A 25,434-nucleotide genomic window follows, 5' to 3' on the forward strand; every position below is an offset into this window, starting at 1 on the left:
GCCTTCAGTGTTATTTTAAACAGTCTCAGCCCACTGCCATTCTACCATTTTTACCAGACACTTCAATGGAGCAACAGAAGACTATGCATATACATATTACATTTGACTAAGACTGAATGGTGGGAGGCAGGGTTTCAAATACTATAGGGCAGAGGTTTTCAACCTTTTTGAGTCCAACTTGACCAACTACATTCTTTCTGCGGCTCCCCTGTGGGGCTCAGGAGCCCAGATATGTCACCCCTTGCCTCCAGAGCTGGCAGCCTCTCACCCTTTTTGGAACACCCTCCCTTGTGGAGGGTTCCCTCAGCCTCCTCTCCTCTCCCCTGGGCTGCTGCTGTCCCTGGTCTCTGAGCTGCCCCCCCCTCCCCCAAAGACAGGTGCCTCCCAGAGGCACCATTTGCCTGTGGAGCTTGTGGCCTGGGCTGCTGCAACAAACAGCTGTGCAAGCCTTTGGGAGGCAGAGACACAAGAGGGCATCAGAGGAGGGAGGGAAGGAAAGAGGGGCAGAGGCCAGTGTTGCCTGTGGCACCCCTGACCATCATTCAAGGCACCCCAGGGTACCATGGCACACTGGTTGAAAACCACTGCTATAGGGAATCAACATGAGCTGGGAACAGTGGCGGATCTTGGTGTTTCAAATTTAAGCGGTCAGGATCCGCCCCGCCCCCCACCTCTGGCGCCATCGAACTGGTTGTGCTCTCCTACATCTGCTTTTGATAGGAGTGCTGATCTGAAAACATTCAAACCAAATTCACCAAAGGTGAATGCTAAATGCTATCCACTCCAATAGCCCTACAAGGATAGAAATACAAAACATGATGAAAATCACCAGCATACGACATCCCCTGAAGATATTTGGATTCTAGTAGGTCCCAAAATGAATAAGTTAGCAATATGTCATTATTTTGCAAGGGGGTGGAATAAGAAATATGCCATTAATGCTCACGTTAACAGAAAGATGGTAAGATACAGATGATGCTAGCATTGTTCTGCTCTGGTTAAATCTCATTTTAAGGATACAAATGAACGCCAGAAGCTTCTATACATAGAGTCAGACCACTTGGCCTTGTATTTGCTAGCCGGACTGACAGCAGCTGTCCTGGATTTCAGAGAGGAGTTTGTAACTGTACAACAAGCTTCAAGACCTGGAAAGAGACTTACCTTGGGTCACAGTGCCTGTAGGGCAGGAGAGGGGATCTTACAGCAGTGTGACTTTACTGCCATCTAGAGGCCACCTTCTCTGTAAAAGCCAGGTTGGCTGCCTGAACCATGCATGGAATGTGGTTTTTGGAGTAAGAGACCAAAACCTCTTGCTTTTAGACCAGCTTTTACAAATAGGAGAGGGGTAAAGTAATTTAGCTATGTCTCCACAAGCAATGACAATCCAATTCTTGTCTTCTGGAATTAGCATATTCATTGACTCACAAAATCTGTGAGAAGTGTCACCTTTGGGGTTATGGATTTTCTGAATTTAAATGTTTAAAAAGAGGTATCTTATGGAGCCAGAACCAGCGACCAGATCTCTAAAAGATGTCATGCAAATATGCTAATAATAATAATAATAATGGTTCATTGTATCCACTGCAGCACAAGTCCATTGAAACTGGGGCCGGGGATGGGTTAGGAGGGTAGAGTTTATTTTTCCGGTTTCCAACAATGGCTTGCTCCCTGCTCAAGCCTAGATGTCTTTCCATTATGTTGTTGTACACCACTCTAATCTCCCCGTGACACTTACCCAAGGTTCGGTTTCCTTGGAGCGTGGCACAGCGGAGGCTATGGTGCACAGTTGATTTACACTTCTATACAATCTAAGCCTACAATGGAGGGGTTCACAGCATTGACACCCCAAAAGGGTCTTGCTTCTCCCATAGCCGCAGCCTTGGATTGCAAAAGAAATCAGGCATCACTCTGACCCTCTGCCTTACCAGCCTGCTGCCTTGCTTCCATCTTCTAACTCACATAACTTCACTCTCAACTCTGACCCTCGTCTCTCTAACTTCCAGCCAGCGGAGGGAGGAGGCCCACCCTTTTGCCCTCTGGTGCTGAGCCACTTCTGTCATCGGTAGCCCAGTACCCAGTCTGTCACCTCACCAGGAAGCTAGCCTCGCTTTTCCAGGAATTAGAATCCTTGATTAGATTTCAACACTTGCTGGGTCCAGGGGTTAGAAGGGCCTCAGCATACGGCCTACCTCCTCCAAAACTCTTAACGCTATGCAACTTAGCAAACACAAGAGAGAGCGCTTAAGTCTGCAACAGCCGGCTGCTTCACTGGACTGCACTATATAATCTACACCACCTTTTCCCAAGCTGAAAACACATAAAATAAATTGTGGGATTTGGGACAGTTGCAAATCAGTACTCAAAACAGTAATCAACAATTCCGAGTGTTATTACCGTCCCTCATCTCAATCTCAAAGCTCTTTGGCTCATTAAAGACTTCGATCTGTGAGTGGAAAGAGGTTGCTGTTCATTGATCTCCCTTACTGGAGTGTAAGGGCTGGAGTAGGAGTGAAATGATCTGATCCAGCCTGCTTAAGAGTGTACAGCTGAACACATTGCCAGCTCTATCTATGCTGATCCTTGAAGAGGGGGGTTGGAGGGGAGGCAGAGAAGGTGATGGATTGAGTCCAGTGTCCCTCTTCGCCACACAAAAATTAGAGCCAGCAGGACTGGAGGAGCACTAACCATGTCACTGGGGGGAATGGATGTGTGCATTTTTAAGCACAGCAGCACATGTGCAACTTCCTGGCGCATGCAGAAATCTCTGATTCGGGCCCTGGTGCCTGGTTAGGGTGGGGTGGTGGAATATGGCCTATAAAGAATTAACCAGGTATAGCAGCCATATGTGATGAATGTCTCTCTCCTTATCCATTATTATTGTTGTGATTTTTCTTAAATAATCATATTAGAGCTATTTTCATTGTGCAAAGTGCTTTCCAGTTCTCCTCCTCCTTTGCTGTTTCTCCCAATTCATCTAATGAATAGTGGGCTTTATTTTAAAGAGATCTATGTATTAAAATGAAAAGGTTCAGCAGTTTTATATTTTGCAGATACATGGATATATGGAAATCTTTGTTTGGTTTTTATAAAATTAAACAATTATTACATAAGACAACTCTGATCCAGGCTAAGTTCTGGGGGACTAATGAAGGGACTTCAGGGTGGTGGTGATTAATGAGCACAGCTGACAGTGAAGGAGAAATTCTGGATGCAGAAAGAGCCAATACACACAGCCATTAGGAGTGTTGAGGAACTCAGGTTCGTCTCCAGTCCTGTTGAATTCTGTACGTGGGAAGGAGAGGGGGCACTATTTTGCCCTTTGCCTGAGGCAGCAAAATGATTTGGGCTAGCCCTGCTCTTCCCCTAGTATTGAGATTCAGCATTTTCACTCCTAAAGTAAACAAAAAATTAAAAAACACAGAGGAGATCAGAGGCAAGCAAGAAGCACCCACCTCTGGAATTAGCTGCCAGAAGCAAGTTTTCACTCTGAAGGCCAGGACAACTCTTCCCATAATAATCCTCACTACTCCTTGTTGGCTAAGGAAGGATGGAGATAACTTCAACATCAGGCCTTTCTGCAACACACCATGCAGCATCTAACCCAGGAGCTGCAGCCTGCAAATACAATCCAAATTAGTTTGTCCACCATCAGGATGCACGCTGCGAAGATGGCCCTAAGGCAAGTTGCAGGTCTGAGCAAACATGAAAGAAAATGCTAGACATGGGGGTGGGCAGTGCTAGATAATATAGTGCTATATTAAGTGTTTTGTTTTCAGCTGATTTTGGAAAGCAGCTCTCAGAAGTAGCATGGTGTAAAATATAGCAGGGTGTGTAAGCCACTTGGACTCTGCTGCCACAAAGCACATAGGCTGATGACATGTTGATTAAAAGCAAAGCAAAGCAAAGCAAAGCAAAGCAAAGCAAAGCAAAGCAAAGCAAAGCAAAGCAAAAAACAACCACCAGAAAGACTTGTGGCACCTTGAAGAGTCTCCAATTTATTGCAGCATAAGACTTGGTGGACTAGAGCCCAGTTCATCAAACATATATTGCATGGCTATAGAGAAAACAATTGTGAACAACTGGGCCAAAAGGTCATGAAAGACAAGAGATCATGAGACAGAAATTCCTGATCTGAATACATAGGATTAAATTTACTGTACTCATAAATTCTAATCCAGCAATTTCACACTGGAGTCCTCGTAAAAGTTTTTGCTGCTGTTAAATGCTGGTGACTTTCAGGTTGGCAGCAGTGTGTCCTGAGAAAATGAAATAGTATCTTCCCACTAGCTTATGCTGCCTTAAAAAAAACATGTAAGCATTGTGCCCATTTACTCTTAACTGTGGATCCTTGCTTATTTGTCCTATGCAGACACTAGGAAGGCATTGTTGGCAGCTGATACCGTACCATACTTCAAAAAGTAAAAACCAGGACACCTCAAAAGTTGTTGAGGAAACCCCCAAAATTGTTGGGCTTTTTTTAAAGGAACAGTTTGGGCTGGTTCCTTTGACAAAATGCTGTGTCCAGTTGCTTTTTCTTCTGGGTCTGTCCTGTAGTAGCAGGCAGCTGGATCGAGGCGGGTCAGGGCTGCTGATTCTTTTAGATCTGTCAGCAGCCTTTGACATGGTCGATCACGAACTCCTGGACCACCGCCTTGCCGACGTGGGGATCCAGGGCACAGTCCTTCAATGGCTGCGCTCGTTTCTCTCTGGTCGGGGACAGAGGGTGGCGCTTGGGGGGGAATTGTCATCACGCCACTCCTTGGTGTGTGGAGTGCCTCAGGGTGCAATTCTCTCCCCGATGCTTTTTAACATCTTTATGCGCCCCCTCGCCCAGCTTGTCCGGAGTTTTGGGCTGGGTTGCCATCAGTATGCTGATGACACCCAACTCTATCTGTTGATGGATGGCCATCCTGACTCGGCCCCAGACACACTGACCAGATGTCTGGAAGCTGTGGCTGGATGGTTACGTGGGAGCCGGTTGAAGTTAAATCCTTCGAAGACAGAGGTCCTCTGGCTGGGGCGGGACGATATGGGATCGAGGGGGCAACTCCCATCTCTTGCGGGGGTGCAATTAGTGCCAGCACCGGCCGTTAAGAGTTTGGGTGTAATCTTCGATACCTCCCTCTCTATGGAGTCGCAGATTACAGCTATAACAAAGGCGGCATTTTTTCATCTCCGCCAAGCTAAGCAGTTGGCCCCTTATCTCTCTCGTCCTGACCTAGCCACTGTGATCCATGCGACGGTCACCTCCAGACTGGATTATTGTAACTCACTCTACGTGGGGCTGCCCTTGAGACTGACCCAGAAACTCCAGCGGGTGCAGAATGCCGCGGCGAGACTCCTTATGGGGTCTTCGCTGCGAGAGCACATTCATCCGGTATTATACCAGCTGCACTGGCTCCCGGTGGAGTACAGGATCAGGTTTAAGGTGCTGGTTTTAACCTTTAAAGCCCTATACGGCCTAGGACCCTCGTACCTACGGGACCGCCTCTCCTGGTATGCCCCACAGAGAAACCTACGGTCTGCAAATAATAACATCCTCAAGGTCCCAGGCCTCAGAGAGGTTAGGCTGGCCTCAACTAGAGCCAGGGCCTTCTCGGCTGCAGCTCCAAACTGGTGGAATGCTCTGTCAAAAGAGACTAGGGCCCTGCGGGACCTGACATCTTTCCGCAGGGCCTGCAAGACAGAGTTGTTCCACCAGGCCTTTGGTCAGGGCGCAGCCTGACTCCCTCCTCTGGCAACCTGCACATAATTCTGCTTAATTGGTTGCCATCAATTTGATTTAATTAATTTTTATAATGAAATATTTTTAGATTGTGTGATTATTTGACTGATTATTTGATTGTTGTTAGCCGCCCTGAGCCCGGCTTCGGCTGGGGAGGGCGGGATATAAATAAAATTTATTATTATTATTATTATTAGTAGATCATTCCAGCCTTTCCAATTCTGTCTCTTCATTCTGTGGATATTATAGTTTTTAGAACGCCTGAGGCAAATCTTTTGGATGAGATCACTGTCTGAGGAACTGGAACAAATTCTTGTTTCAGAGGGCTACAGTACAGATAATGGATGGGGAGACTGTGGCCCTCCGGAATATCCTCATGGTGCGGAAACGGGAAAGGGCAACCGCAGGCAAGTAAAGCTGTGCAGGCCTGGCTGGTGCTCCTGTCAGTACCACTGCCAGACAGTGAGCCTGTTTGGGGATGGGGAGGGTGGGCCAGCCCGGTCTGCCAGGAGGGCCCACTTAAGGACCCCTTTGACCCAGGCAGGGTCCTGCAACCCGGGTCGGCCCCTGCTCGAACAACTCCTTTCAATAAAACCAGTTCACACGTTCAGGTCAGAAGGGGGGTATATCCGCGCACGTGTGAACCAGCCCCGTGTGTCCTCTTCTGACAGTAGCAGGCTCGCTATCAGCGCTCCAGCAGGCGGAGGGTTAACGCTCCCCCCCCCCCGCGGCTGAATTACTATTAACCAGCTGCCACATGGGCGGGGGCGGGGCGGGGGCCATAATAGCTGCCGGCGGCGCAGCCGAAGACACAATTGATCCGCGCAGCGCCAGCCTCTCCCCGCGAGAGTGACATCATCCCTTCCAAACCCCAACTGGCGCTGCCATTGGCTGTCCAGGTAATTGAGAGGGGCATTTCTGCTCTCCCTCCCGCCCCGCCCCTTTCCCCATGCCTACTTTGTGCGTCTCTGGCGCTGCCGCCGCCGCCGCCTCCTCCACTCCGCCTTCCTCCGCGCCCTCCGGCCACACACGCCCAGGGCAGGCGCCGCCGCCGCCGGCAGCAGCACCAGCAGCAGCGACGCCCAGGCCGGCCGGCAGCATCCCCTGCACGGAGACAAAAGCCCCCCAGGGCTCCTTCGCTTGCTGGAGCGGCCGAGGGACGGTTGGCTCGGCTTCCCGGCGCGCCGCGAGCGAGCGTGCGAGGTAACAGCCGTCGAGGGGGCGCCGGGAGTTCCGGCGGCGGGCGGCCCCTGGCCGGAGCTTTGGGAACTGCGCGCGGAGCGGAGAGGGTCTGGACGGCTCTCCTCTCCCCCCACGGCTGGGCAGGGCGGGTTGCTTCTCTTCTCTTCCCCCCGGTTTCCCACGTGCTGGGGGTCAGCTTATGGGGGGGGGCGCTTGGGGCTCCGGTGCACATGGCGCCGGCAGGTGCAAAGCGGACCGAGCGAACAGCCCTGATCTGGAGGGGCGGGGCGGGGTGTTGGCTTTTTTGTTAGGCTGGGCAGTTTTTGAATGGATCCTCCCGGCCAAAGGGAAGACTGGGAGCTGGATCCCAGGCTCTTCTCCGGGCTTCGTGAAGCCTTCGGGGCAGAATCTGCTGTGTTAGCCTGTTAGCCCCGTCCGCTCTCCCTCTCCGACCAACTCGTCACCCTCGGAGAGGGGAGCTGCACACTGCATTTGCTGTACCCGTTGGTGGCTATTCTTCTTGTTGCACTTTCTCTGGGTGCAGTAAGCAGGGCATTTTTTCCTTTTTAAAAAAGGCGTGATGCGAAAGGGGTTTTTTTCCCAGCAAGCTGATTGAAGCGAGCTAACGCTACAAGTGCATTAAAAGCGTCGGTACCGAAAAGCGAGGTTTATATTATATATAAACAAACAAAAAAACAAAGCCTCCATAATGTCAGGGGCCACCGGGGGAAGTGGCTCCCATCCCTAAAAAGTCTCGCATGAAACCAGGAGGGACCAATTCCTAAGATCTGCAGGCCCTTTCCTTTGTTAAGGGAGGGATTTGCAGTGGTGATGAGCTACCATCTCGTATGAACACACAGCCCCACCCTGTGCTTCTTTGTGAGAGTGAATAGGCTTTCCCTGGTATTGCTGGATGAATCCATTTAAAAGATAAAATGAAATTGAGGCTGCCTTTTTGCAGGAAAGGCAAACTGAACCAAATCTCTCTCAGCTGGTTACTGGAAGAACAAATGTCAACTATCTCACCTTTCATAGGGTCCCATGTAGTGGACAGTGGACAAAGGGGTTCCTTTCTCCCTCTCCATCACAGTATACATGTAAAGGAGCCTGTCTCTAAAATGGAGAGAAAGTTTGTATTAAGGCTTTGTACTCAACAGAAAAAAGCCTCCCCCTCCCCGATTAGCTCCTCTCTAGGAAAGAGGCTACCCCTCCAAGAAAAATCCCACAGGAAATAAAGTAAAAAAATGGGGGTGGGGGAATCCAGGTGAGCTAGCGGCTTTTAGATGGATGGCTGAGATATGCAGAAATGGGCTAGTCTAGAGCATGGGTAGGCAAACTAAGGTCCAGGGGCTGGATCCGGCCCAATCGCCTTCTAAATCCAGGCTGCGGGTGGTCTGGGAATCAGTGTGTTTTTACGTGAGTAGAATGTGTGCTTTTATTTAAAATGCATCTCTGGGTTATTTGTGGGCCATAGGAATTCGTTCATTTTTTCCACAATATATAGTCCGGTCCCCCACAAGGTCTAAGCCGGACAGTGGACTAGCCCCTTGATGAAAGCTTGCTGACCCCTGCTCTAGAGGAAAGGCAAAGCCTTTTTGGGATTGAGATGAATGAATGAAACCCTTTAGGGCAAGGTGTATGGACCATTTGCTAGTAAAAGGATGTTGCTACAGAAGTGTGCAAAGGAAGGGCAGTGCATGAACACTGAAGGATAAGGAAAATCACTGGTGAGGTAAAGTACTTCAGTTATAAGATGGAAATAAGTTTGGGGAGTATGCATCAAATCAGGTGAGTTTTTAAATGGGAGAGATGTCTGCTAATCTAATCACCTACCTAACCTAACAGGAAGCAGAAGTCATGGATGATTGTGTTGGGGGGAAGATAATGGATTGGGGTAGCTAAGCAGGTGTAACTGTGTCTTTACACACTGATGCTTCTAGATCGATCTCCCTGGTACGTACTTTGTGTAATTAAAGCGGATCGGCAAGGTTGTAGCTGGGGAACGTAATGGCCATCTCCAAAACCAGAAGAGAAATTATAGGCTTGCTAGCAGAGCTCTTCCTCCTGGGACAATAATTGGAACAAACAAAAAAACAAAAGTGAATGGGTGACTGTTGGCATGATCTAACTCTCTTGCTTTGGGGGCAGGGGTGGAGGGGCTGCAGCTCCCTTGCACTTCTTATGGCTTCAAGGAAAGAGCAGAGGAGGGAGCGTTGAGTGTCTAATGTAGCTGGAAAGTTTGGGAGAATGTGCAGCAGCATTCAAGGGCTAGAAAAGAAGCAGGTTTTCCCATGGGCCTGCCTTGGGCTCAGATGTGGACTGAAACATATGCTTTGCAGCTTTGGGTGATGCAGAATTATAAACATGCCAGGATGTTGTGGTGGGTTATAAACAACCGAACAAGATATTTGAGACAACTGAAAGGTACTCATGGTGGGCAGTGGAAGGGTGGGGGGAAAGTGTAAATACAATTTTGGGCAGGGGGTGTGTAGGAGAGATTTCAGAGAGTTCAACTGTAGCATGAACAACACTTAGCTCTGCTGGGTTTTAAAATGTCAAGTTGTATTCATTAACAAAACAATATGGAAAATAAAAATTGGAGGCTGGTTATGACTTAAAAGTTAAATGGCTACCTTCTGTGATACTCCAAGGAACGGCATATGCATATATAAGGGATTTTGGAGGGTACACACTTTCAGCAAGCAGAAAGTGAAACGGAAACTTGACCATGCAGGAGACAAGAAGGTCAGGAGAAACCAAAGTACAGCATTACCGTATTTTTCGCCCCATAAGACGCACTTTTTCCCCTCCAAAAATGAAGGGGAAATCGGGGTGCGTCTTATGGGGCGAATGCCTGCAAGCCTCGCGCGCCCGGCAGGAGGTCCGACCGGGTGCGCGAGGCTTGGGGCGGCAGCCTGTCGCCCGAAGCACGGGGAGCCCTCTGGAGGGCTCCCCCTGCTTCGGGCGAGTGTCTGCAAGCCTCGCGCACCCGGCAGGAGGTCCCACCGGGTGCGCGAGGCTTGGGGCGGCAACGGACTGCTTGCGCGCACCGAGAAGCTTGGGGCCAGCTGAGCTCAGCCCGCCCCAAGCTTCTCGGTGCGCGCAAGCAGTCCGCTGCTGCCCCAAGCCTCGCGCACCCGGCGGGACCTCCTGCCGGGTGCGGGAGGCTTGGGGCGGCAGCGGACTGCTTGCCGGCATGCAGAAGCTTGGGGCGTGCTGAGCTCAGCACGCCCCAAGCTTCTAGGTGCGCGCAAGCAGTCCGCTGCCGCCCCAAGCCTTGCGCACCCAGCGGGACCTCCTGCCGGGTGCGGGAGGCTTGGGGCGGCAGCGGACTGCTTGCCGGCATGCAGAAGCTTGGGGCGTGCTGAGCTCAGCCCGCCCCAAGCTTCTCGGTGCGCGCAAGCAGTCCGCTGCTGCCCCAAGCCTCGCGCACCCGGCGGGACCTCCTGCCGGGTGCGGGAGGCTTGGGGCGGCAGCGGACTGCTTGCCGGCATGCAGAAGCTTGGGGCGTGCTGAGCTCAGCCCGCCCCAAGCTTCTCGGTGCGCGCAAGCAGTCCGCTGCCGCCCCAAGCCTCGCGCACCCGGCGGGACCTCCTGCCGGGTGCGGGAGGCTTGGGGCGGCAGCGGACTGCTTGCCGGCATGCAGAAGCTTGGGGCGTGCTGAGCTCAGCACGCCCCAAGCTTCTAGGTGCGCGCAAGCAGTCCGCTGCCGCCCCAAGCCTTGCGCACCCGGCGGGACCTCCTGCCGGGTGCGGGAGGCTTGGGGCGGCAGCGGACTGCTTGCCGGCATGCAGAAGCTTGGGGCGTGCTGAGCTCAGCACGCCCCAAGCTTCTAGGTGCGCGCAAGCAGTCCGCTGCCGCCCCAAGCCTTGCGCACCCAGCGGGACCTCCTGCCGGGTGCGGGAGGCTTGGGGCGGCAGCGGACTGCTTGCCGGCACGCAGAAGCTTGGGGCGCGCTGACCTCAGCTTGCCCCAAGCTTCTGGATTAGCGCAGCGCACCTGGGGGGGAAATAAATTTTTTTTCCTTTATTTCCCCCCCTAAAATCTAGGTGCGTCTTATGGGCCGGTGCGTCTTATGGGGCGAAAAATACGGTAAAACAAAAGGACCTCTTAAGATAATAACAGGGTGGGAGGGCAAAAGTTTCCTATCAGAACTGTTTGGCAATAGCTGATATTGACTGGGAAGGTTATTTACACGGAGAGGTGTTGTGTCAAGTGTGACTTAAGGGGTTGGTCCCATAAAGTTCATTCTTGTTGCATTGAACAAATGTGCTTTTTTGCAAATATGGTGCTGTTTGTGCATCTTTCTCTCCCACATCAAACAATGGGTTAAAAGTTAACCATTCTTTTCAGCATAGGAGTGGCTAAATGTCCTGGATGTTCAGTTAGGGCTTTAAAACAACCAGCTGAATAAGCAAATATGGGTGAAGACTCTACTCATAGCCCCCTCATTGCCTTGTGCTCTAAGAGCAGAATGGAAATGACCCTGGGAACTGCCTTCAGGATCTAATAGCTGTCAGCAGTCACTGAAGCTTTCTGCATATGGCTTCTCTAGAGTGGGCAGAAGGTAATGTGATCTGGTGGAACATTGGGTGCCCTAGGATATAGGTGGAAGAGCCTCTCTAAGTCAGTGGGTGACTTGAGACCTATCTACCTAAGTCAGCTCTGTCAGTTCATGGGCAGCGGGCAAAGTATTCTATGACACTTATTGCCTGGGAAGACTGTGCAGAGGCTGCCAAGGGCCAGTTAGTCTTTCACTTCCTGCACAGTAAAATAGATCATTGGTAGTGTCAACGTTGGACCACGTGGCTTGGCAGCCCTCCCCTTGTCTTCTGCCCTCTCCCCTGGAGAGGAGTGCTATCATGTATTGTGGCCTCTGCAGCCACAGTTCATCACACTTCTGCTCAGGTACAAAATTACCACTGGCAACAAGGCTTGGTTGGTCCCAAACCTGCTGTGCAAACTGCATCAGGTGCACCCAAGGTTCTCATAAGGGGAGCTCTCCCGACCTGGTACCCTCCAGTTGCTTTCGGCTTCAGCCAGTGTTCTATGCTGGCAGGGGCTGATTTGATGGCAGGGGCTGCTCTCGTCAAATCAACCCAAGATTCAGTGCATGGCAGTTGCATAAGGCCTTCAGCTCTTTTGTATGCTACATGCCAATCCTGGATAATCAATGTGGATAAACCTTGCATTTTAAATAGGCTCCAAGCAAGTGTGTGTAAGTACGAGGCATTTTCTGGAACAAATTTGCATCTTCTGTTTTGCTGTTCACCTTGTCTCAGAGGCACTTCAACTTTCCCTGTAAAGTTTTGAGTCTCTCCTCAGTTTAGAGGCAGGAATTGAACTGTCTTCAACAAATCCCTTAAAAAAAAACCAACCCACCCTCCAAAGCTAAGACATGTTTAAAATAACTTCCTCTCTTTGGTCATACTGAAAAGGGCTTTGATAGGAGATCTAATTATCTAATAGTATGGCTCTGAGCTGCCTTGGTTTTGCGGCATAGGATTTATTGTTGAATATAAATTTCAGCTACAGTAGTGGTTGTAAATTTTGTAGCGATCTTTTAAATGCCTTGACGGTCCATTGGATGCCATCTGGGAAGAGTCCTCCTTTCAAGTTATACTCTGTCTTGGCCTGTCCCTGCCAGCTGCTCTTCCACTGATAAGTCACATGGGAAGGCATAGGGAGCAGAGCATGGTGAGGAATATCAGGTTCTCCTTCTGCTGGTGGATTTGGTTTTCTTTCTCACCACATCCCCCAAGCTTGAGTGCTCTGTGGTTTTGATGGAACACATTTCTTTTCTTTTCTTTTTTTGCTGGGAGTGACGGAACCCTTGTTGCAAAGTAGACAGCTAAAATAGTTGCCAGCCATGGGCAAATGCTGCTCTCTGGGCGGCAATGTTCCTGATTTGTCACTTTGCACAGTGGCAGAAATAGGGCTAATCTAATGAACAACACAACATTGGCCTTGTGACTCTAAGGTGGATCCTAGCAACGCAACTGTTGCTTGACTGATCTGACTTACCAGTAAGACTCCAACATAAGGCAGCTGCCACTATGACTTTGGCATCCCTAGAAAATTAGTTTTGTACTGCGTGGATGTTCATGCTTTTCTTTGCAGTCCCCCAATGTAGAATCCACCTCTCTGAAAGCTTTTGGCAACAAGCTGCAGATAGCTTCATGTGACTAGATGGCCGCATATGAATGCTTTTGTGTATATAGTCAGTGCTGGCTTTTTGCATCCGAAGCAGCTGTGAGAGTCATCTGCAATACTACACACAATCCCCGCAGAGCTTCATTGGGGTGGGGTTCCACACAAAGTGTTGGTGGTCCTCTTTTTCAGGTCGCAGGTGAAAACGGAGCCCTGCACCTGGCCTAGCGGTTCAGAGAGGTACGGACAGCCTGCCCAGTGTCAGTCGGTGCGAAGATGGATGACAATGGCGCTGCTGGTGGAGACCCAGCTCCACAGCTGAATGGCGTGGCAACGGCCAGTAAAGGAGCCCGGGCTGCCTGTCCACCTGCAGCAAAGCAAACACCCAGCAGGAGCCCTCGGGCTCCAGGGCAAGTCCCTGGCAGGAAGCAGCCAGGAGCCCCTACAAGTCGTCCTCCTACAGTTCCTTGCAGCGCCCCCAGAATGCTCAGCAATGGAGCAGCCAGGAAGCCGCCTGTGTTGCAGACGAAGCAGCCAGTGGCCAAGGCCAGTGCTGCCACCAACTTGTCTGCTAAGGGGGCAGTGAAAAAGGTCATGGGGGACAGACCCAGCGGGCCAAAGACTTCAGAAAGGATCGGTCAGGAGAAGGAGGTGCAGCAGAAACCCACAAAAGTGGAAACGCAGGTGACGGCTTCAGGTATGGATTGCCAGCCTAACTCTTCAGCAGGGGCTTATTAAAGCTGTGCTAAGCCCCTTAAGACATTGCATGGCACCTCTGAGGTTTGTTCCTAGACATGCTTGTCTAGAGAAGGCTGTGATCTGGGCCAGGTTCTCTCAAACAGCTTAACTCAATGCTAACTTCCCATATACCCTCCCCCCAAAAAATTGGGCCAAATTTTGGGAACAACATGGAACTATGTGGCTAACTGAAGGGTCCTTCCTTCCTGCCCCCCACCTAAAACCCCCTAGTAATTTGTTTTTCTAGGTTTCCACTTGTATACCTTGCAAATATGTGCACAGGCCTGGCTGTGATAATCACTCACCATGTACTCAAACCTGGTAGAGAAATGAGGTTCCAGGACCCTTCCCTGTTCTGCTGGCGACTTGATAGCTCTTTCATGCTTATCCAGCTAGGGTCTTCTGATCGTTTGTTCTGTGCTTTAATCAGCTGTTTACTTAAGGCAAGTATCTTCTTTGCTCTTTCTGTAGGACCAAAGGCAACTTCCACGAAAGTCAAGAAACCCGAACAGACAAAGCCCACCAGGTATGGAGCGGAGGAGCACAGGGAGCTGTGAGTCAGACCACTGATCCATTCACCTCAGCATTGCCAACACTGACTGGCAGCATCATTTCAGGGTTGCAGGGAGGGATCTTTCCCAGCCCTGCCTGGAGATGCTGGGTATGGTACCTAATACAGTACATGCAAAGCATGTACTTCTGTCCCAGGAGCAGTCCTAGGAGGCAGGCCAGGCTAAGAGGGTGACTGACTTGAGTCCAGCACTGTCCACGGGCACCACAGTGGCTGTTTGTCATCCTAGTGCAGGTGTGGGGAACCTTTGGCCCTCTGGACGTTGCTGAACTACAACTCCCATCATCCCTGACTGTTGGCCATGCTCACTGGGCCTGATGGGAGTTGTAGTTCAGCAACATTGAAGGGCCCAAAGGACTGGTGTCCTAGTGAGTAGATGCAGCCCTGCTTCCGTTAGAAGGAAGTCAGAGAACAGAGGTGCAGAGGACAGTGGGATGTGGGTCTGTAATGTGATGAGTGATTGGCTGCCAGCTTCTTGAACACCACCACAGCAGCGACAAAAACCGTGCACCTCCCACTTAACGATGCATCCCATAGATGACCCCATGTACTGTTTTTGTGGGTCTGCTGCGAGTCCTACCTTTGCAGTCTCTGAACAGACTGATAGGGTGCACTTAGCAACAGTGCGGTGCCTGAACCAACTCGACCGAAGTGTAGTTTCCATTCTGATTCAGGAAAATGTGGCCCACAATCGCCTTGTGTACAGTGCTTCCCCCACTGCACATTGGAGCAGGCAGTTCTCTGCTAAAAGCGATGGTTACTGAAGCAGTCTTTTGAACTGTGCTGGCAAGTACTGCAGAGGCTGCCCTGCCTAGAGTAAATACCAGTTTTGGTGATGTGCCACACTTTACAAAAAAAGGAATCGGTTTAATCATCTTCACTCAGCCACCTCTTGAGAAATGAGTGGTCCTCTTAAGGCAAATCTACAGGCAGAATTTTGCCCCATCGACTTCCTTTGGGGCAACCTGTACGGTGTACCAAAAAGAAAGCAGTGGGCAGAGAAATAGCAGTTGTAGAGGTACATTTACCTACTTTTAATTTGCTTTTATGCATTTCCTCTTTTAATCTTGGAAATGACTAGAGGCAAGGCCCGGAGAGTCGGGGGTGGGGATATTCTCCAGGAAGGTTCTGCGTTTCCCCAGGGCTCTGATTTGCATGTTGTAAACAAGTGGAGGAATGGGAAGCACGGCTAATTTTATGTTTCCTCTCTCCCCCCCCCCCCGCCCCACTTGCTTTGAGGATCTGAAGCCCAAGGAGCGGCTAGAACGGAGGAAGTGATCTGATTTTTTAAATCTATTTTTTATAGCTTTCTCACTGGAACACTTCTCTTCTCTTGACGGCTGGCATTTGTCAAGGATAACCTTGCCACTCTGGTCGCAGCTAATTGCCAGAGACTTAGAAGTGCTAGCATTTGTGTCAACGCACCAGCATGCTGGCACCAGTGGCCTCTGTGTGTTGAGCTACAGTCTCTCTCCCCTGCATAATCTTGTTGCTTTCTGTTTCAGAACTTGGTTGCCAGGGACCAAGAATTCAACTGCATCAGCCCTAAACAGACCACCAGCCAATAGCACTGCAGCCAACAGCAAAGGTGTGGGGAAACCTAAGCAGGCAGTGCCAGCTACTGGTCAAGCTGTAGTAGCGCAGCAGAAAAGCAGTCCAGCTACACAAAGAGGTATATGTGAAGATACATAGGTCCTATGTGGCTTATGGGAAGGCTGAGCCTTCCACAGCATAATGCAGAAAGGGAAAAGTTCCACTTTCTGTGGAATCTTGGACATGTATAGTTGGGGGGGTAACAAGGAAACGAGGAAATCTTCACAAGAGTACACAGCATACATGCATCTCATGAAGTGGGCTCAAGTCTATGGGCTTTTCCACACTTCCCTTTATCTTGCTTTGTTAACCCGGGGAAAGCCCCTCTTTAGCGCTTAGTCGGTGCAAACAGCAATCAGGTTTTCTTCAGATTGCTATTTGTTCATATTCCAAGCTAAAGAGGGGAAACTGCTCAGACCCGTGCTTTCTAGGCATGGGACAAGTCCTATGAAATGTCTTTAAGGTGTCATCACTTTTGCTGCATAGACTAACACAGCTGCCCCTCTGGAAATTGAGACATTTATATAGCACTTCTATACGTCAAGAAACCCGCATAACAGTATCTAGTTTCAATCCTCTGAAGATAGGTTGGCATTTCCATGTTACAAGCCTCCAGCTGAAAGCTGCTTGCTGAAGCCCACCTAGTGGGTTCATAGCAGAAGTGAGATTTTAGTTAGGGGCTTTCTGAGAGAGAGCTGCCACCTTAGTTGGGGGACTATACATTCCACCAGCCTTCCTCAACCTGGTGCCCTCCAGAGCTTGTTGCACTTCAACTCCCATTGGCACTAGGCAGCACGACCAGTGATCCAACATGGTGGGAGTTGCAGTTCAACATCAGATGGGCACCAGGTTGGGAAATCCTGCATTGCATATCTGCATTAAACTATAGCTAATGGTGCCTTATTTCAAAGGGGGTTTGAGGTGACCCAAATTCTGGCTCCATAAGGCAAGGGGTGCAGCAGTTGGAGATTCCTTTAGGGTAGGTGGTGGTTCATAGCGAAGCATTCCTAGTGATGGTACTGTGGCTTTTATGTTGTTTGGTTTGAAACCAGGTGGCAGGCATAAAATGGGTAAATGTTTATGGCTTTGGAGCAGAATTGCAGCTGCCATGAGAATAAGATCTTCGGCTGCTTAAATCTTCCAGCATGCATTGACGCATGTTGCGAGAGGCTCAGCTTTGGCAATCGCTGCAATGGACTTAAAATACTATTTCTCATTCCAGATGCTTCCAGAGCTGTCACGACCTCAAAGGCCAAGCCTTCAAGATCAAACCCTGCTGTGAAGATGCCGCCTGCCCCCTCCAGGCACCCCAAACTCCCAAGCTCCAAATCTCAGTCCGAGCAAAACCTCGGGCAAAGGAATGCGGCCGCCCTTCCGAATACCAAGCTTTCGTCGAAGAAGTTCTCGGAGTCCACTAAGCCCAGAACTCCTGCCAAGGCGGCTGGTGGGACTTCGCATCCGCCCACGCCACAAAGAGCTGCTGTCTCTGCTTCCAAGGCTTCTCCTGCAGGGGGCAGTCCAGGCAAGAAGCCCCCCAAGAAAGATGCCCTTCCTAGCCAAGAGCAGGCCCCCTCTCCAAAGAAGGTCCAGAAGGCCAAGGAAGGGCATGCCATGGTGGGCATTGGTGAAGCAGAAAGCATCTCCATAGAGGAGGCAGGGCCCATAGAACAATTAGACCCTGCAGCAGAGGTAGAGACTGTTTCCTTGCTAGACTCCCAAGAGGCAGTGTCTGAGACCTGCAGGGTGGAAGCCGTGGCGACTGAGCAGTTGGAGCCAGGGGGCTTGGAAGGGGAAGACTGGGCTGGACATCCCAGCCTGAAAGTGCTAACTCCAACTGCTCTTGAGGCACCCCTATCCCCGCTTGATCAACAAGATGTGACGGTCTCTTCCTCGCCCACCGAGATGCATCCAGCGGTCCTTGTCACACCTTTGGCTTTGTCCAGTCCAGATGATGTGAAGGACTCTTCCTCTCCTACTGAGATGCATCCAGCAGTCCTTGTGGCGCCTCTGGCTTCATCTAGCCCACAAGATGTGACGGTCTCTTCCTCTCCCACTGAGACGCATCCAGCAGTCCTTGAGGCACCTCTGGTCTCTCTGCCTCCGCAAGATGTGGATCATGACGAGATCTCTGAGGTCCTGAACGTCCCTGGTGACGAAATACTGGGCTTGCAGGCAGCTTGCACTTACGAACCATCTCTTCCTGTTGATTCGGGGCTTGCTTCCCAAACTTCAACGCTGGAATCTTCCCAGACTAGGCAGGCAGGCACAGACTCTGAGTACTTAGAGGAGCAAGTCTTTCCGCGCCTTGATATTCCAGTGGCTGTTGAGCAGCCGCACTTACTGCTTGACGCGGAAGAGCCTTGTGAAGGCATAAGCCACCTCTCGTCACCCGGCACGCCGGTGTCCACTGGGGAAGATGTCCCCATGCCAAGCTGTGTAGAAGGATTTCATTCTCCCGGGTCCTTGGTTCCACATTTTGGGTTGCTTGGAGAGGCCCAAACTGCCAAACCTCTGGCACAGACAGCAGAGGCAGCGGAGGTGTCTGTCCTTACAGCGGAGCAGCCCTCCTCGTTCAGCCAGGCAGGTCCTCCCCTGGAAACTATGGCAGAGCCTTGGGCAGCTGAACATGAAGTGATGGACGAGGTCCTAAGCCTGCCTCGTAGCCCAGAGGTGGAGCGGCAGGTGGACAGGGCCCCACTGGAGGCAGAGACTGAGAGGCTGAGGAGGAGCCCACTAGAGCTTGCAGCTCAATGTGGTGACGTAACACAGGAAGTGGTCACTTCTCCACAGGCTGAGAGGCCACACGCAGCTGCCATTTATACCGAAGATGAACTCCTGGAGCCTCCGCATGCAGCAGAACCTTCTGTAATCGGTGAGTTTGTTCAGGACCAGGCCCCAGTCTCTCTCCAGACCCCTGAAAGCTTGCTTCCCACAGAATTTGCTGGAGAGCCTCCTGTAGCCCACAGCGACCCGTGCAGTTGTTTGGGTGGACATCCCGTAATTGGAGGCCCTGTGGATGATGATGATGATGGTGGTGGTGATGATCCAATGCTCCTGGAAATGTGTGTGGGTAACCTGAACCGAGAGGAGGATCCTGCAGGGGAAGCTCCAGGCTTCCGGCCCCATCTCTCAGGGGAGCTCTCTCCGAGCGGTGTGGCTCAGGTGTTGGTGCACAAACCCCAGACCCTGCCCCTGAAGAGCCTTGAGCTGCTGCAGGAGCCTCCTGCCCAGCTCCCCGAGCTCCCAGACTTGCTGCTGAGTAGCACAGTGCTGACCACGAGCCAGTCCCCAGAGAGGGGAGGCTCCTCTTCGAAGTCCAGCACTTTAAGCGGACCCGATTTGGCAGGCAAGAGTAGCAGCGAGACCAGCACCCCTGAGGAACTGCTGGACTATGACAGCAGCTCCGGGGTGGAGTCCAAGTCGGAGGAGAAACTGGAGCAGACCTGCCACCAGCTCCTGAGCCCCCTGGAGGACCTGCCTGGCGAGCTGGACCTGGGCATCCACATGGAGAAGGGAGACGACGAGGCAGAGACCCTGCCTGCTGACGAAGTCCTTGGCGACCCGCCCACTGAGCCCACCGTGTCCTCCGAGGAGGAAGCCGAGCTGGACGCCGATCTCCTGAAGGACCCGGGCTTCGCCAAAACAGCCGTGTGCCTGTCGACTTCTTTCCCGGGCAAGCCGTCCTTGCCCCACTCCGTGGAGGAGTCTGACGAGCCGGGCTCCGGCGACGCTGGCACCGAGACCCCGGCCTCCACCAACTCTGCCGCCTCTTGCGACGTCTTTGGCGCCTTCCACCTCCACTCCACCGACAGCTGTGGGAAGAGCCCCGGCCTCTCTTCCCTCGAGAGCGAAGAGGGCAGCAAGGACCAGCTCCCCAAAGAGACCGGCAGCAAGGCCCCTGTGGATTGGGAGCAGCACTCCTTGCAGGCCTCGCCAGCCCCCCAGAAGACGCCTGGAGGGCAGGGGGAAGAGTCATCCCAGCCTTTCACTGCCACTTATAGCTTGGCTGCAGGTAACGTATAGAGGAAACCTGCCTTGTCTGTGTCAAAAGTGCCAACCTGTGGTATCTCAATGTGCAATAGTACCCTGTAGGGAAGGATGACGGCCCCTCTCCTTCCATGTGCACCTGTTCCATCTGTGTTTCTAGCCAAACAGGCATACTTTTTTTGTCTCTTTGTGTTTGATACCTCTCCCCCCCCCCCCAATCTCGACAACCCCTTTTCTTCGCGGGAAACTGTGTGTATTTTAGCGTGTTTTCTGAGAAGGGTAAACTTCTTAGTCTTGATATGTTGAATAAAGCATCACTTTGTCTATCTGATCTGGCCTGTCTTGTTTTTCCAGGAGATCTGTTCCCTACTGTTTTGAGGTGGGGTGGTTGGGGGCTTGGAGAGAGCGGAGAGCCCTAACTGAACGCGGCTGTAAGTGGCTTTGCTTCCGAGATCTCGCCAAGGACAGTCCACGTATTTTTCAAAGTTGCTCAGGTGTTAGGGACGCAATGTGGAGCCCTGTCATTGAGAGCTGCCTCTTGTGTGCTGTGTTGCTCAAGTAGCCCAGAAACCTTGGTTGGTTTTGCACATGAACTGGGGCAAATCTGACTGGCATATTGGCAGCAGTGAATCATGGGAATATTTTGCAGAGCTGGGTAGAATTTTAATCCATCAAGGTCAATACACTTTCCTAGCCTTGTTCAGCAGCCCTTGAGCCTAGTAGTTGCTTCTAGTGACCTTGGAGCCTCCCTGTGCCTTGAAGGTTATTTTTCTTTATGGGATCCCATCACCATTTGCTTCTCTCTCATGAACTGGATGAAGCCCTGCCAAAAAAAGGCTCTGCAGAGCATTTGGTGGGGAGGCATTATACTTATGGCAATCTTCAGGCTAGTCTTGCAGGCAGCTCCCCTAAAGTGAGTCTCACCTTATCAAATATAAGAGGAATTGAAATTCGAACAGGCCTCTTCTAATGCAGCTGGCAGGGAGGAGAGCTTTCTAGAAATGGGACTGAATACCATGGAAGAGGGCAAAACCCACTCTGCTGCTCCAGAGGCCTGGACTAGACCTAAGGCTTAAGCAAGAGGAGAAACCTGTTGATGGCAAGGACCAGTTAGGCAGCAAACCCAATTATCTAGGGGGATGGAGGTCTTTGAGCAGAAGCTAGGCAGTCCTCTGCTGGAGATGGTTTAGCTCAGAAATTCCAGCATCAAGCAGGGGATTCTATGGTCCATGAGACCCCCCCCCCCACTATAGTCCTATGAAGTTGGCTAAGGCAACTGATCTAGGCAAACCAGCTTTGTTGTAATCTTGGAATATGATACCTTAACCTTGTGACCTTCTGTAGGGTGGTAGGAAGAGCATAGGTTGATCTCTTTAGAAGCGATAGGTGTAGTGAAATGGGGGAGTGTTCAAACTAATTGCCATTCTAGGGGGAGCAAAATATGTTGAAATCCTACTGGACTAGCAAGGTCACATGCCGAAAGAAGCTTGGGTCCCCAGTAAGAATGATTGGGTGTTCTGTTTTGTCAAAAGAATGGCAGAGCTGACTGGCAACTTAACTACAACTTCCTTGATGGATACATCTTTCTGCTGTTGGTTGGCTTTTTAAGTAAAATGGTCAACCAGGACTCCAGAAAATATAGATGCTGTTGAGAAGAAACAACTCTGATTTAAGAACTAGCTTAAGTTTTATAAAGCCAATGAAGTTCTTAAGAATTCATTGCCCACCTGCCCAACCTATCATCTTGAGAAACTCGGGAGTGGCTGTCTGACAGGGACCATGAGTGGATGGGGAGTTGCTTGGGAATCCCAAAAGGCAACCCTAGCCAGGTCCCCCTGCAGTTCTTACAGCTGTTGTATGTCCATTAAGCTGGCCCCATATCTGGATGGGACGACACTAGAGGGAGACAAAGTGGGGGATCTGAACAAAAGGGCTCTGCACAGCCCAGGCATTGCAATGGTGGTGGGTTCAGCCAATAGATAACAGCAACCTTTGAAGGCAGCTCTTGCCAGGCTGAGAAGCATCTCAGGTTTTCTTTTTAAAAAGAAAGAAGTAAACCCAAGCTCTTTTCCCCTGCTCTCCTGTTGTGTTCTTCTTGTCTGTTACTTCCTCTTTGTTCGTCACCACCCCACCCTGAGGGCCACTCTTTCCAACCCAAGCTCCTTGCCCTGTTTGTAGGTGACAATGGGGCTGGCCTGCCCTTCCCCTGGGGACCCTGTCCGTCAGAGATCCTCTCCACTATCTATGAAGTGGAAAGTGGCGCTGAGACTCCTGGCCCGGACGAAGAGGACGGGAGCCGCCATTTGCGCGCTGCGTCCCGAGACCAGGCTCTTCACCTAGGAAGCATCCAGGCCACAATGGTGCAGCAGCTGATCAGCCGGACGCTGCTCTTCTCAGCGGAGGCCCCTTCCGGGGCAGCTGGGGGGAAGGGGGCGCTGAGCAGCGAAGCAGAGATTGGCAAGTGGACCGAACTGATCTCTCCTCTGGATGAATCGCGCGCCAGCATCACTTCTGTGACGAGCTTCTCCCCAGAGGACATGTCATCCCCGCACGGGGACTGGACTGTGGTGGAGGTGGAGACCTTCCACTGAATTTGTTTCCTTGGAAATGGAAAGTTTCCCTTGGGCATTTTGACTTGTTTCCCCCCAACACCCTTCCCCTTAGGTACGATCCAGCCGTTCCTGTAGGGACTTCAGAATCTAGTGTTAGCCAACTGCGGGGGTGTTCCTCCTCCCATTCTCCTGATCTCTTGGGCAGCTAATGAGAAACACTATCTGAGATGATGGCTCTGTTGGCTTTTACCGTAGCTTAGCCACTGTTTTTGCCACTTGCCAGAAAGTGCAAATTCACTTTTGAGCTGCTTTTAGCTCACTGGACCCCCTCTACATTTTGTTTGGGTTTTCAGTGATATGGGGCAGCTTCTACACTTGAGATAGTCTTGCGCAACTTCGCCTGGTAAGTGCTGGGGGGGGGAACCACACCCCTCTGCTTTTGGTTGACATAGCAATACTTTCTCTACTTGGCTGGGGGCTGCCCCCAGCCATAGATAAGCAACTGTCTGATACAGCTACTGATGTGGCCTTGGAGTTCCACGTGGATTTATTGGCAATTAATGGCTACAAAAGCTGGCAGACCTTTCCTAGGTTGGCAGAAAGTGTTCACGTGCCTCATTTCTCATAGCTGACTGCAGATACAGGGAACCCTTCTAAAGCAAACTGCTTGCTCTTGGGAGAAAGGCATTTCTACCTCTTTCCCCTGAAAGAGCAACACATGAAATTGCCCCTCCAATGACATAAAGGGGGGGGGGAGCATCTACAAGTGAGGAGGAACTGCTCTGTCTTTAGCCATTTCTGTACTTCTCAGGAGCGGGTCATGCCCCAAGTTTCAAAGTATTTGGTGGGAGGGCTTGTGCTGGTATGTGGTTTGCCATCTAAGTGCCCATCAACTTGGTTTTTTTTACATAGACATCTGTACCCTGTCCAGGGGAAAGGATAATGAGAATCTCTTTGGGAATTATTCTGCTTGGGAATTGTTTGGTACAGAGTGTCTTCTTCCTGGGAGCTTGAACCCAAAGTTCAGCAGTATAGAGAAGTGGACAAGATTGCAATGCCGATGACTGTGCTATCCTGTCTCAGTATTGGCACAACAGTAGCAACCTGCAGGTTTCCTATGGTGCTTTGCAGGGATAGCTGTGCCATGCCCAGGGACTTCCTTTCTTTGATGATGGACAAATGCAACTGACACTTTTTACTGTGGGACTCTGCAGTAACAGACTTTAATGGCGATGAAACACTGCATCTTTTTTTCTAGTAAAGGTCTCCTAGCATTTGCTGGTATTAAGTGGGACAAAATTACTGCCAGTACCCCACATGCCAGTTTTGGGATAGAATGTCCCATCACAGGGATTTTAAAAATAAAAAAAAATTCTCCTTCACCTCCGCATACTTGGGCACGTAGCACAGGACCACTTGCTAGAGAAACTCCTGAGCAGTGCAAAGGTAGAAATGCCTTTGAGGCATTACTTTCCTCCATTTCTGCCTGCTACAATGGAGATGGCAGAATTTAGGATTCTTGAGTCAATTACCTTGAGAGATTAGTGCTGCTAGGAAAATGTTACATGGGATGGAGAAGATTGTTTTCTAGGTAGGGACAAGGTGTCCATGTTGGTTAGCCCTGCCTTGCTTGTGGGGCTGAAAGTGCCCAGGCATTACAAATTGCTATGGTGGAAGTAGCCCAACTGTGAAACCTATCATCCGCATGGCAATATGGTCCTTCTCTTCCATGCATTCAGAAGTGGTTTTCCTCTTGGTAACTCTTGTCCATGCAGCTACATGTGCCTTGAATGCAGGGTTTGGGGAGTATCTCTTAAAACTCGATGGAACTGTAGCTTTGTGTAGTGATATCATTGGAAATGGAGCCTTATTAACTGTAACAAGGTGTGTGGTTTCCCGCCCCCCTCCTGAAGTTTGCATGTGTGTGACTGCTTTTGTAATGTAGCACATTGTTGGTGATAAATTATGATAGATTTTTCTTAGTTTCTTAAAATAAAGATGAACTTGAGTTTCCGCTGTTGTGTCCATGTTTCAAAATGGGGGGGGGGGGGGCTTATAGGTTCAGGGTGTACTATATTTCCTCAAAATAGGTTTCAGTTCTAATACAATTTTGCACTTGTGGTGAATTGCTTTCTTCATCTTCCCTAAAACACTTTCCCTAGCAGATTCACCTTAATATTGGCGCCTAGACTGGTTCCTTAGATGACTGCAATGCATGGTTCCATGTCAGGCCTGAATCCTGTATCCAGCTCCAAATTCTACATTTGCAGTGTACATTTAAGACTTGCATATACTGGACAGTGGTTTGGGGTCTTGCATGATGGGTGGTGCAAATTGCTTCAAAATTAGGTACCAGTTCAGTCCTGGATAAGAGATTTACCATTTGAACTGCTAGCTCTGTACTCTTCACCTACCCTTATGAAGCATGGGACAGGTGGCATCTTCCTTCTGTTAATGGAGCGCTCTACTATTGTAACCACAACAAAATTGGTTGTTGGTAATGATGGTTAGCCGGTTCTTCTGTGTGCTCAAGTAAAACTACAAAGTAGAAGCAGCTGGCACAGTTCTGCTGTGTCTATTATGTCATCAAAAGGATATGGATGGGCTTTAAAAGATGCAGTCTGCACACAGTGGCCAACACCAACACATTCATCTCTAGCCCCTGTACCTTAAAGCTTGGTTGACAGGTGCAGCTGCAGTTTGCATACTGAAAGGAGAGACTTTTATTTAAGAGCCTGCTACTTGCTGTGACATCTCTAACTCTTCTAAGTTGAGTGGAGAAGCAGCACCTTGATAACTGGGAAGGTAAAGAATGTAACAGTCCAGGCCTGGGACAGGCAAGGCATTTGGCTGCTTATTTGTTTTTACCACAAAACAAGGGGATTTATAAAGCAAATCCTGCAGAGAGAGCACTACACTGTTCCTGCTGTAGTTCA

General features: G+C 50.5%; 1 protein-coding gene and 1 long non-coding RNA gene across 9 annotated transcripts; one reads left to right on the forward strand and one right to left on the reverse strand.

The window, feature by feature from the left end:
• Positions 1-6,746, reverse strand: LOC308581979. The gene is made up of 3 exons (XR_014005428.1): positions 6,683-6,746; positions 3,453-3,615; positions 1-3,391 (listed from the first exon to the last, which is right to left on the reverse strand). It is a non-coding gene; the product is annotated as an uncharacterized lncRNA (long non-coding RNA).
• Positions 5,926-24,483, forward strand: PRR36 (proline rich 36). 8 transcript variants are annotated; one of them, XM_081184767.1, is made up of 6 exons: positions 5,926-6,624; positions 13,250-13,754; positions 14,267-14,348; positions 15,872-16,038; positions 17,182-19,971; positions 22,125-24,482. In XM_081184767.1, exons 2-6 carry the CDS (start codon positions 13,334-13,336, stop codon positions 22,535-22,537), a joined length of 3,873 nt encoding a protein of 1,290 aa, XP_081040893.1. In that variant the 5' UTR covers positions 5,926-6,624; positions 13,250-13,333; the 3' UTR covers positions 22,538-24,482. The 8 variants fall into 8 exon arrangements, with proteins under 8 accessions (XP_081040893.1, XP_081040896.1, XP_081040897.1 ...); XM_081184770.1 differs by lacking the exon at positions 5,926-6,624 and adding an exon at positions 6,756-6,928 and having other exon boundaries at positions 15,872-15,954; positions 22,125-24,483; XM_081184771.1 differs by lacking the exon at positions 5,926-6,624 and adding an exon at positions 6,759-6,928 and having other exon boundaries at positions 14,267-14,321; positions 15,872-15,954.
• The last annotated feature ends 951 nt before the right edge of the window (positions 24,484-25,434 follow it).

Source organism: Podarcis bocagei (assembly GCF_964188305.1).
Source record: "Podarcis bocagei genome assembly, chromosome: 2".
In the NCBI taxonomy this organism is placed as follows: Eukaryota; Metazoa; Chordata; class Lepidosauria; order Squamata; family Lacertidae; genus Podarcis; species Podarcis bocagei.

Bases quoted from the DNA above. Each gene is read 5' to 3' on its own strand.
- PRR36 (XM_081184767.1), top strand. From the start codon at position 13,334: ATGGATGACAATGGCGCTGCTGGTGGAGACCCAGCTCCACAGCTGAAT. The intron at 13,755-14,266 runs GTATGGATTGCC...CTCTTTCTGTAG, and splicing joins AACGCAGGTGACGGCTTCAG to GACCAAAGGCAACTTCCACG. The intron at 16,039-17,181 runs GTATATGTGAAG...TTCTCATTCCAG, and splicing joins CAGTCCAGCTACACAAAGAG to ATGCTTCCAGAGCTGTCACG.